Raw genomic sequence first — 12,551 nt, 5'->3', positions numbered from 1 at the left:
ACAGGCTCCTCTGTTCATGGGATTCCCCAGGCAAGAATACTGTAGTAGGTAGCCATACCCTCCTCCAGGGGATCTTCCCAATCCAGGGATTGAACCCCGCGCCCACGTCTCCTATGTCTCCTGCATTGGCAAGGCGGTTCTTTACCACTAGCGCCACCTGGGAAGCCCTCCGTTGAATATTAACATCATTTTCCCTGCCACTTCAAAAAAGAATCAAGATTGCTAGCGGATTTTTTTTTGTGATGCTGTAAACGTTGAGCTGATCTTACTAAGATCCACTAACCCTGGCAGAACCCTTATGACAATGCTAAATACAGTACACTCAGGGATGCTTTCCTTTTTTTTTTCTTCTGCCTACAAGAAATACACTCTATTGTTTGGCTGTGAGGTTGTTTGTTTTTCTTCCAGTTGTGTTGAGATGTAATTGACAGCATTAAGTTTAAGGTGTGCAGTGTAGTGATTTGACTCACATACATTATGAAATGATTACCACAATAAAGATAATTAATAGAGTAGTTCTAACTGGCCACAAATTAAACTGTAAGAGAACTTCAGTACATTCTAAGAAAAATAAAATAGACCTGTCCTTTGAAAAACCATAACTTGTGCAACTGTCCAGAGCAATCATTTATGACAGCAACAAAAGCATGGCCTAAAAGAAAATGTTTTCTTCCTCCTTTTCTCTGGTGTCAATTCACTGGTCATTTTCTTCCCTGCCCCCTTGAAATGCACTTTCTAGAGCCGAATGCCTTTGCCAAGAGGCGGTAAATCAACTGAAAGAGGTCCAGATATACATCAGTGACTTTATCCTAAATGTCTCATGAAATTCTACACTAATTGACTCGACAAGCCTGCCACGAAAATGAAAAAAAAAAAAAAATCATTCTATTTTCCAGTTACTGACTGCTACATAACACACCACCCCAAAATTTAACTTAATGGCTTAAAACAGCAATTTATTACCTTTCATGGTTCTGTGGTTGACTGGGCTGAGTTGGGTGGTTCCTGCTTGAGGTCTCTCATGTGGTTGCAGTCAGATAGCAGTTAGTCTGAACTGGATGTCCAAAACAGTTTTTCATTCATATATTTGATGGCTTAGATGGAATAACTGAAAGATACAGGCTGACTGGGCAATTCTCCCCCACCCCACTCTCTGTCCACATGGCCTCTGAGATACAGCAGAATATGCCAGCCCAAAATATGCCCCTTTGGTGTAAAGATTAATTTGAGCTGTAAGCATTTAAGAAGCAGCAAATACACAGCACACACACACACACACACACACACACCAACCTCTCTGCCCTCCCTGTGTTTGCTCAAAAGCAGGATATAAATTTGCAAAGATGTCCCCTCCCTCCTCTACCAGGAAGGACAAAAACTAGTCACTGAAGACAACTCTAGACCCTTGTTGGCCCAGAGATGGCTCAAAAGGAATCCACATCATCAACTTTACTCACTAACCTCTATCTTTCATTAGTTCCCATGTTTATTTACCTTCTTACAATATGCTGCCCTAGAAACTCAAATCATTTGCTATGGTTTTGTCCCATCTCTAAAAATGTACTGCTTTTTGTTATGATGCTCTGTAACCCAGAATTATAACCACTCTTTTGAGTTACTCTGAGTGCTCCCATATGTATGCATGATGCGTGTGTTAACAAATTTCTGTTTTTCTCTTTTTAACCCATGTTTTGCCAGTCTTATTTACAGAGGCCCAGCCAATGAAGCTATGATGGGTAGATGGAAAACAGATCCTTTTCCTTCCCTCTACCTCTCTACTTGGCTAGCTTGGGCTTCCTCACAGCATGGCACCTTAGGGCATTTGAATTTCTTACATGGTAGCTGGCTTGCCTTGCAATGAGGATTCCATAGATGTGGGCTAAAGTTGCACAGCTTTTTATGACCTAGCATTGGAAGTCACCTAGCATCACTTTTATGATATTCTATTGGGAAAAAAATATGAGTTGCAGGGCCAGCCCATGTTCTAAGGGAGAGAACTATGCATGTGCGTGCTAAATTGCTTCACTCATGTCCGTCTCTTTGCGACCCTTCAGACTGTAGCCTGCCAGGCTCCTTTCTCCATGGGATTATACAGGCAAGAATACTGGAGTGGGTTGCCATGTCCTCCTCCAGGGGATCATCCAGACCTAGGGATCGAACCTGTGTCTCCTGCACTGACAGGTGAATATTTTACCACTGAACCACTGGAGGGAATTACATTTCCCTTCAAATTCCAGGATGCATTGCTTATTCCAGGAGGCAGGACCATCTTTGAAGACTTGCTACCACATCCAAGCACACTTTTAATTAAGTCCATTCACCTTACCAGTATGTTCTGCTGGGTTTTTTTCCCCCCATTTCCAACCATCCTGATGGTCTTTTAAAGACTTCATATTTCAATCCATATAGAATTTTGTACCCTTCTGGGTGCAAAAATTTTGCATTGCCACCTCCGAAACTCCTGCAGAAAACAATTTTGGGTGAGAATGTTAAATTATCTAGAAGGCTATTAAACGATGTCCTTTAGAAGGATGTCTTATGATGTCAAATGTGGCACTCCTACTTCTGGACCTAAGAGTAAACTTTCATCAGTCAACCCTTATCAGATATTTTAGAGAGAATATATTGTTGTTTTTTAAAAAGAACTATAATATATTTTTACATGCAGGTGCTAAAGAAAATGAAAAAAAATTTTTTTAAATCAGTCAATTCATGGTGCTGCAGACCTCTGGAATCTATAATTCAAAGGTGGAAGTCTAAGTAAAAGGAAGATTGATATTGCATTCCATTGTCGTGTGAAGCCATATGAATACTTAGCATTTGATGTTGAGAAGAGTTTTTCAAATGTTCTGATTATGGCACATCCTTGGGAGAGGCCAGCCTAAGAGTTTAGCAGGGGTCATATCCTGACACACAGATAGGCATTCTTGGCTCTCTGTAGCAGGATGGGCAGGCAGGAAGGACCAACTTTGAGAATTAGAACTGCCCTCCAGTGTCACCGGTTACAGAGGGGAAGGGCGGGGCTGGCTGCCAGCACCCAGTATTTGTAGCCTGTGTTGATAGCTGCTTAGAGTCCAGTATGAGTTATATATATTTCCACGTAAAACGCCCACGCACACACACTCCACCCAAATTATGTATACTACCCTAATTCCAAGGCACTCCCTGCATAAACAATCATTTGAAATGTGTTAGCTAATGAGCTCAAAGTGGGATTTGATAACTGGTGATTCACTAAGCTGAAAAACTGTTACGCATAGTATTAAAAATTACATAGAAATAGTGAAACAGGATAAATTATACAGTATTACCAAAGAGCAACAAAAAATATTTTAAAAGTAGCTTAGCTTAATGGTACTTGCCATTTCAGTTCATGTTCATGAACTTCCTTCCCATAATACCTAATCTACCCCAGATTCATTTCCTACATTATTTAATTGCCATGTTAGGGACTTCCCTGGTGGCTCAATGGTAAAGAATCTGCCTGCAATGCAGGAGACACAGGAGACATGGATTGATACCTGGGTCAGGAAGATGCCCTGGAGAAGGGCATGGCTACCCACTCCAATATTCTTGCCTGGAAAATCCCATGGACAGAGGAGACTGGCGGGCCACCATCCACAGGGTCGCGAAAAGCTGGATTTGACTGCAACCACTGAGCATAGGAGTTTCTCTAGTGGTCATTAGGACTCCATGCTTCCACTGCATGGGGCTGGAGTTTAACACCTGGTTAGGGAACTAAGATCCCTCAAGCTGTGCAGCACAGTCAAAAAATAAGTTTTAAACAAAAATTATTATGCTAATTTTATGACACACCTTAGATCTGAGTAAATGATAGATCTGGGAAAGATCTAAATGAGTAATACACCTTGAAAGGTTCAGGAAAATTTAGAGATATTATGCTAACCTAACATTTGCTGCCGACCTGTTCCTGCTAGTGGACCACAATAGGACAGATAGAAAAGCCACTTCTCCCCAGTTCCAGGAGGGTGGAATACAAATGTCACAGCACAGCTATTTTACAGGTACTGTGGCTACTTGCTGACAGATTCATTGAAAAGTTTGCTGCTTGTTTTACTCCACTTTACATCAGACTTGCTCTGTCTGAATATACTTCATAGGCAACCAGATATAATCTAGATTATGAATTGCTTTCAGGCACTAGCATCGCCTGTATATGTGACTTCATTTGCCAATAAATATGTTGCCTCGTTGTCTATTATAGACTAGTTTTCATTGATACCAATATATTTATTTTAGCTATACAATTTTCTATTTTATTTTCATGGTCAGTGGACATAATTTTTTTCCATTATGGTTTATCATAAAATATTGAATCTAGTTTCTTGGACTACGAATTAGGACTTTGTTGGGAATTCCCTGACAGTCCAGTGGTTAGGACTCGGCTCTCTCAATGCTGGGGACCTGGATTCAATCCCTGGTCAGGGAACTAATATCCTATGAGTGAGTGTTATGGTCAAAAACAAATAAATAAATAAAGTAGGATTTTGTTGTTTATTTTATGTATCGGTCGACTTTGTTGAATACCCAGGATTGATGATTTCGTATTTCCACTTCATAGAATCAGTGTACTTAATTTGATGTGCAAAATAACCCTTTTTCCTAAAATCAACTCTAAATCAACTTTCAATGTTTCTTTGCAAAAGAGTACAGAAAAGTAAAACTTTTCCCACAAAATCCAAAGGTGCCATATATACCTCCAGTGTAGTAATTACTGATAATAACATTAACTGCCATATTGAGCACTGAACAATTTATATCTGTTATCTCACTTAATTTTCTTTTTTAAAAAATGTATTTAAAAAAAATGAACTGTGGTTGATTTACAATGTTGTGTTAATTTTTGCTGTAAAGTGATTCAGTTATATCTATACACACACACGCATATATATATTCTTTTTCGTATTCTTTCCCATTATGGTTTATCACAGGATATTGAATACAGTGCTGTACAGTAAGATCTTGTTGTTTATCCATCCTATATATAATAGTTTGCATCTGCTAATCCCGAACTCCCAGTCCATCCCTCCCCTACCCCCTCCTTCCCCTTGAAGAACACATGTCTGCTCTCGATGTCTCTCAGATGTCAGGAATGACGTCAGGATGATCCAACGCATAATTGGATAATTATGTGTCACAGCAGATCATGACACCATGGAACATGGAACAGGAACAGTCAATATTTGGAAATCCAACTAAGCCAAGTCTCCAGAGGCACAGCTGTACTGAAGTTTGCTCTTTGTGAATAAGCCTGAAGAATAAACTCACTTATCTATCGGTTTTAGCTAACTGCTAACTCGCAGCTAACTGCGAGTCCTCTAGCAAAAGTGTTAAATCAGGCAATGTACAAGCTAAAGGTACAGAAGGAAGAGGAGAGTGAGACAGGATTACTCACCCAAGGCAAAGCTTGTTCTGAGGTTTCTTTCTTGGTCTGGGTGGGGCATGGCTGTGTGCATGGCAGAGATGTAATATTTGTCTTCTTCCTTCAGACTTAGAGGAAGAGCAGTTTGGTCTCCACACCTTCCACAGTGGGAAATTTTTCTCTTTCTCCCTGTATGTACATATATTTCCCGCTAATCTGCTGTGCTGTGTGGTTAGTCACTCAGTCATGTCCAGCTCCTTGCGACCCCATGGACTGCAGCCCACTGGCCTCTTCTGTCCATGGGGATTCTCCAGGCAAGAATGCTGGAGTGGATTGCCATGCCCTCCTCCAGGGGATCTTCCCAACCCAGGGATTGAACCCATGTCTCCTGCATTGCAGGCAGATTCTTTACCATCTGAGCCACCAGGGAAGCCCAGTCAAGTTTATAGACCAGGGCAAATTAGAGTATCAAACACAGCCTAAAATAGATGACTATATATGTGAATTTATATAAAATAAATACGGATGTATGGGATCAATATAAACATGGAACACTTATTATCTAAAAACAAGGTTTTAGTCCCCTTGGAATACAAAAATGAGTAAGAATTCATTCCTGCTTCGAGAGGCTAATGATCTGGGCGGGCCCCCAAGTAGGTTAGAAGTAATAGGACAAGACACCCAGGGCAATAGTGCAAAGTGACACATGCACCAGCTCCTGTGGGCACCCTGGTGGAGGAGCCCCCCAGAAGACACGAGTCTGTTCACAGTCTTCAGCGCCCAAAACCAAGGACGGGAGAGGGGGAGGGGACTGTGAGGCCTGCAGCCGCACCATGTACACAGGATGAGACGGAAGAGGAAGTGGTTTTGAGCCCTTCAAATCAGACCGTCTAGATGCTTGCCTTTGCCCTCTCTGTAAAATGACTCATTCTCAGCACATGTGTGTGTGTTAGTTGCTCTCAGTTGTTTCTGACTCTTTGTGACACCATGGACTATAGCCCAGCAGGCTCTTCTGTCCATGGGATTTTCCAGGCAAGAAAACTGGAGTGGGTTGCCATTCCCTTCTCCCATTCTCAGTATATTTATATGTAAAGGTTCTTCGGACTTCCAGTTTATCAAAGACCAGCATTGTGTAATTCTAGTGGGTGTTGCCCAGCAGAAGACAGAGAATTATGTTGACAGCACTTAGCAAGTGATTTCTGGAGGTGACAGAGATGTTTCCAGGCAGAACTGTTCCCCAGGCCATGTTCTGCAGCATCTGAAATTTCCCTGGCTCCCTACCCCACGCCTTCCCATACTCCTCTCTCCAGGTGCCAGTCTCTCTGCTGCCATCAGGCTTCTCGGAGCCGCCGCCTCGCTTCGGGCCTTGCCGAGTGCCGGGGTCCAGCCTCGGCAGGATCCAGGGGGTACCCTCAGGATGAACGGTGTCGGCGAGAGAGAGAGAAGACACATGAGACCAGCCTTGATAGGGCCAAGTCTGTGTTTTACTTTTTGACAACCAGTTTTATACCCTTTCACAGAACGTTTTTAAGGTGCAAGATGCTTATTAACGATTACACAGGATTAGTATTACATCATTTTGATTTTTAGGAAAAGCAGGATTTTTTTGCTTTCTAATTCTATAGTAATTCTTAACACATGATCTTCTGGCCTTGGGGCTATTAACATTTTATGCAGGTCAGGTGATTGTAAACCTATTTTCCATTTTCATGGTGACCTTAACTGAAAGGTAACAGTGTCATAGGGAAATAGTACAGAGTAATTATATTCTTACAAAAATTAATCTTTCTGCAAAAGTTGTCCGTTGCGTTTATCTAAGAAGTTTACCCCATACTAACTCTGCGACTTTGGTGAGGCAGCTTCTGCCTAGCACTCCTGACTGACAATTAACAACCATCTCATTGTTACCACACTAGGGCTAAGTTCTTATTTCTCTAGATCTTTAACTATATTAACAATGGTTTTTATAACACAACCTTAGCACATTAAAGGCAAAAATACAGCAAGCATTAACACAGCAAGCAAATCACAACCCAATAACCACCTATAGAATAATTTTTCTTATGTTTTCTAATAGGACTCCTTTACCCCTTAAAAAGGCTCTATGTCTATTAGGGCTTTTATATAATCAGGTTCTTTATGCTATTTTATGATTAGGATATTATAAGCAATCAGGCATATTAGTACCAAGCGCATAAATGCATTTGGCTAACAAACTACCAGCAAAGGAGTTTAAATTAAAACACTCCTTTCACCCTGAATAATCTCATAAAATAACACCACCTGGGAAACTTATTGATTAAAGTTCTAAATTGATTCTTATTTGGGAAGAGATCAGGGAAGGCCTTCCTGCCTGTGTCAGAGAAATTAGGGAGTAGTCCATTGAGGCAGGCGTCAGAAAGACAGATATCATCTTTAAGGTGAGAGCCGGGGGCAGCTTTTCGAAATCCCTGAAAACCTGATCTGCCTTGCCTGTCAGGCTTTCTCCTCGTGACCTTGTCATGGGTGGGATCTCGTGAGCTGGCCTTTTCGAAAACCCCTGAAAACCTGATCCGCCTTGCCCGTCAGGTTTTCTCCCTTACGGCCTTGTTAGGGGTAGGGTCTCGTGAGGTGACTTTTTCGAAACCCCTGAAAACCTGATTTGTCTTGCCCATCAGGTTTTCTCCCTCATGGCCTTGTTATGGGTAGAGTCTCGTGTGTTGGCTCCCGGCACCAGGGCCTAGGCCTGGCCTGTTGGTCAGGCTCCTCTGCAGGGAAGCTGTCCCCTCCCTCCGCCACTGGTCGGACTCCCTCTCTCCTGTTCGTCCAGCGGGAGGACGGCTGTATCATTTCACTAACTTACAGTCATGCCTCAAAGCTCAAATTGCTGGCTTATTATATGAGCTTTTGGAAGTTTAATTTTTAAAAGAAGAGGATTTAAGTTCCAGTAAGCAAAGGCTGCAGCTTCAGTTAAGGTTGTTTTCTCTGCTTTCCTGGTCCCTGAAATCAAAACCTCAGGGAAACAGCTTCTCTGTCTGAGTTAGTTTGCGCTGACCCTTGGAGGCATTTGTAATGTTCAAGTGCCCTCTGGAGGCAAGAATAATCTCAGGTCACATAAAATATGAACGCAGCATGTGCTCGCGCGCGCGGGCGCACGCGTGTGTGTGTGTATGAGGCAGTATGTAGTGTGATATGTGTATGTGTGTGTGTGTGTGTGGCCTCTGGTGTGGGGGGGTGTGTGTGTATATGTATGAGGAGGGTGTGAGGTGTGGTGGGTGTAGTGGGTGTGTGTGGTCTCTGGTGTGGGGGATATGTGAGGTATGTGTGTGTGAAGAGGGTGTGTGGTGTGGTGCTGGGTATGTGTGTGTTCATGAGGAAGATATGAGGTGTGGGTGTAGTGGGTGTGTGTGGTCTCTGATGTGAGGGGTTTGTGTGTGTGTGTGTATGAGGAGGGTGTGAGGTGTAGTGGGTGTGTGTGGTCTCTGATGTGGGGATGTGTCTGCTGTGTGTGTGTGTGTGTGAGGCAGTGTGTAGTGTGATGTCTGTGTGTGTGTGTGTGTGGTGTCTGGTGTGGAGGATGCGTGTGTGTGTGTGTGAAGAAGGTGTGTGGTGTGGTGTGTGTGGTGTATGTGGTGTGGTGTGTGGTATGGTGTGTGTGGTGGTGTGGTATGTGTGGCATGTGTGGGTGTGTGTGTGGTGGTGTGTATGTGTATATGGTGTGTGTGGTATGGTGTGTGTGTGTGTGTGGTAGGTGTGGTGTGGTGTGTCTGTGCTGTGTGTGGTATGGTGTGTGTGGTGGGTGTGGTATGTGGTATGGTATGTGTGGCGTGTGTGTGGTATGCATGGTGTGTGTGGTATGGTGTGGTGTGTGTGATGTGGTGTGTGGTGTGTGTGTGTGGTAGGTGTGGTGTGGTGTGTCTGTGCTGTGTGTAGTATGGTGTGTGTGTGGTGTGTATGGAGTGTGTGTGAGAGAGAGTGCTCACACACATGCACGTACTTCTACCAAAAGACTGCTGGGGGTTCTGCCATCTCTCGTCCCGCCATCCAGACCCCGAGTCCAGGCTCTCATTGTCTTGGGCCTTGACTGCTTCAGCAGTTATCTACCCTGTCTCCGTCCCCTCATTCTCACTCTCCCACAATGTTTTCTTTACCCAACCACCAACATGATCCTTAGTAACTTAATTTAGGTCATTTTTTTTCACCAATTTAAAACCTTGAAGTCTCCCCCTTGCACTTAGAAATTTTGCCCCCAGAGGGCAAGATTTCACTTTATCACTGTATCAAACCTCACAAAATTAACCCAACACTGCCCAGTAACACTACCCAGATAAAGTACCAACCGAAAGATGTCCCTATTACACAAGAGCCAATATAAGAAAGAATCTATTCCACAGACACTGATAGAAGGAAGAGAAAATCTTACCGGGTGGGGTCTGTGCAGGGCTAAGAAACAGGCATCAGTGTGGTAAATGACCAGCCCTTGCCTACTGCTCTGACGGCCTTCCCTACCTCTCTGCACCCCTTGCCCACTGCACCCCAGTAACCTAAGTTTTCTTCCTGTTCTCTGTACAGCCCTGCTGACCGTTAGCTTTGACAATGCCCTGGAGGAGGGCATGGCCACCCACTCCAGTATTCTTGCCTGGAGAATCCCCATGGACAGAGGAGTCTGGCGGGTTACAAAGTCCATGGGGTTGCAAAGAGCCGGACACGACTGAGCGACTAAGCACAGCACATTCTTGTCCCTGGAACACCCTTCGCCAAGTTTGTTATGTGATTGGCTCCTTCACATCTTCCTAACTTAGCTCAACAGTCACTTTCACATCTCGTGAAGCCCACCTGCCCACTCCACCACTGCCTGAAATGACTTATCATTTACTCAACACATTCACTTGGAGAAGGAAATGGCAACCCACTCCAGTATTCTTGCCAAGAGAATCCTGTGGAAGAGGAGCCTGGTGGGCTGCCGTCTATGGGGTCGCACAGAGACACAACTGAAGCGACTGAGCAGCAGCAACACATTCACTGAGCACCTTCAGGGGGCGCTATCTCATGCATGTGAGCTACCTCAGGGAAGGAACAGACCTGCTCCTGGCCCCTTGGAGCTTGCAGATCTCTCGCCACACCTGTTTACATATTTATGTCAGCCTTCCTGGCTAGGATATGACAGCAGAGACCTTGGTCAGCCTTCTTCACCGGTTTACCTAGTACACCATTGATGGTCAATCAGTATTTGTTGGCTGAATAAGCAAATGTTCCTATTTTTTATTAGGGTACACAGAATTAACATTTTAAATTCCTGTCATTGAGATCAAGTTAATTCGTTTACTATAAAAATGAGGCAAGCAAGAAAGCGAACATGGTAGCCACTAGCCATAGGCGACTCTTGAGCACCTCCTTGTGGCTAGTACAACTGAAGCACTGAGTTTTAGATTTTTTTTGTAATTAAGTTAAAGTTAAGGGGGAGAAGGCAATGGCAACCCACTCCAGTACTCTTGCCTGGAAAATCCCATGGACAGAGGAGCCTGGTAGGCTGCAGTCCATGGGGTCGTGAAGAGTCGGACACGACTGAAGCGACTTAGCAGCAGCAGCAGCAAGTAGTCACAAGTAAGGTAGGGCTATAAAGTGGATAGTGTAATTCTAGATGCTAGGGAAACAGCGGTTAGAAACAAAGATCCTTACTCTTGTGGAGTTTACATTTGGAAATGAAGGTAGAGGTGAGAGAGGAAGACAGTAAATAAAACATAATAAATAAGTAAAATATATAGTACCTGGCGTGTGACAGGAAATGAAGATGATGTGCTACAGAAGATGAATACGTGCAGCAAAAGAAGAAGGGCCTGGCTTGTGTTTTAAAACAGGATGGTCACCAGTTGCAGACCGCGGAGCCCGGTGGGAGTCAGTATGGCGGCCGAGCGCAAAACTAAGTTGTCCAAGAACTTGCTGCGCATGAAGTTCATGCAAAGGGGACTGGACTCGGAAACCAAGAAACAACTAGAAGAGGAAGAAAAGAAAATCATTAGTGAAGAGCACTGGTACTTGGATTTGCCTGAGCTGAAAGAGAAAGAGAGTTTCATTATAGAAGAGCAGAGTTTCTTGTTGTGTGAAGATCTTCTCTACGGAAGAATGTCATTCAGAGGATTTAATCCTGAGGTTGAGAAATTAATGCTTCAGATGAATGCTAAGAACAAAGCAGAAGAAGTTGAAGAGCAAACAGTGGAGCTTGATGTCTCAGATGAAGAAATGGCTAGAAGATATGAGACCTTGGTGGGGACAATTGGGAAAAAGTTTGCCAAGAAAAGAGACCGTGCCATTTACGAAGAAGATGAAAATGGAGGCATAAAACCAATTAAAGCAAAGAAGATGTTCTTAAAGCCCCAAGATTAAAGTGGAGGCCTTAGGATAAGGCTCAGGGATGAGGGCATGTTTTGGAACGCGCTCTGTCGGCTCCTCTGTAGTCATTAGGGCCGTAATGTTTGTGTGTAAAGAAACGTATGCTTTTGGAAACATGCTGTTTTTGGAACAGACGTGTGATGGATGTTATACATCCTTTGCTTAGCGGTGTTCATCAGGAGTGGACTTTTAACCCTTGGTCTTCAAATGTACATAGGTATGTGGTAGCTTCCTAAAGAGTATTTTATCTCAGATTTTTTTTTCTAATATAACTCTCCAGTTACTAACCTTGAATTGAACTCATGAAAACTAATACCAGTGTTTAAATTGCCGTTATGTTTATAAACATGTCAAGTCAGTTCATACATATATTTTGGAATCATGTCATGAGAATTTATTATATGTTAATTCATCAAGAGCAAACTTGCCTGTTCAGGCTAAGAATTTTCATGCTACAAAGTCAATGTCAATGTGTGGAATTATGTTTTTTGTTGTTGTTTAAGCCTTTAATTAATTTTTAGGCATTGTTCTATAATAAATACCTGTTTTCATATAAAAAAAAATAAAATAAAATAGGATGGTCAAATTAATCTCAGAACTTGTAGATCCTTCAATTATGATAATTCAGTCCAATCCAATTGCAACTTCAATTTCTCTCCTCCCCTCTCTCTCAGCCTCCTCAAAGATGGGGCAGGAAGGGGACAGAAATAGCAGGCTTGCCTTTGTTGCTGTTAATTCTGATGCATTTGTGATTTTGTTTAAATTTAGCTATTTAGACGTATGTTCAATATATGAAGCA

The 12,551-nt window shown here is 43.0% G+C and overlaps 1 protein-coding gene across 1 annotated transcript; it reads left to right on the top strand.

Annotated features, from left to right (window-relative positions):
• The first annotated feature begins 11,234 nt into the window (after positions 1–11,234).
• On the top strand, positions 11,235–12,318 carry LOC122447390 (M-phase phosphoprotein 6). Its single transcript, XM_043478020.1, has one exon. The coding sequence runs from the start codon at positions 11,264–11,266 to the stop codon at positions 11,744–11,746; it is 483 nt and encodes a 160-aa protein (XP_043333955.1). The 5' UTR covers positions 11,235–11,263; the 3' UTR covers positions 11,747–12,318.
• Positions 12,319–12,551: the final 233 nt, after the last annotated feature.

The sequence above is a fragment of the Cervus canadensis genome, chromosome 9 (assembly GCF_019320065.1).
Source record: "Cervus canadensis isolate Bull #8, Minnesota chromosome 9, ASM1932006v1, whole genome shotgun sequence".
In the NCBI taxonomy this organism is placed as follows: Eukaryota; Metazoa; Chordata; class Mammalia; order Artiodactyla; family Cervidae; genus Cervus; species Cervus canadensis.
The sequence above is the reverse complement of the archived record's forward strand: the minus strand, read 5'-3'. Positions and strand labels throughout refer to the sequence as shown.

Bases quoted from the DNA above. Each gene is read 5' to 3' on its own strand.
- LOC122447390 (XM_043478020.1), top strand. From the start codon at position 11,264: ATGGCGGCCGAGCGCAAAACTAAGTTGTCCAAGAACTTGCTGCGCATG.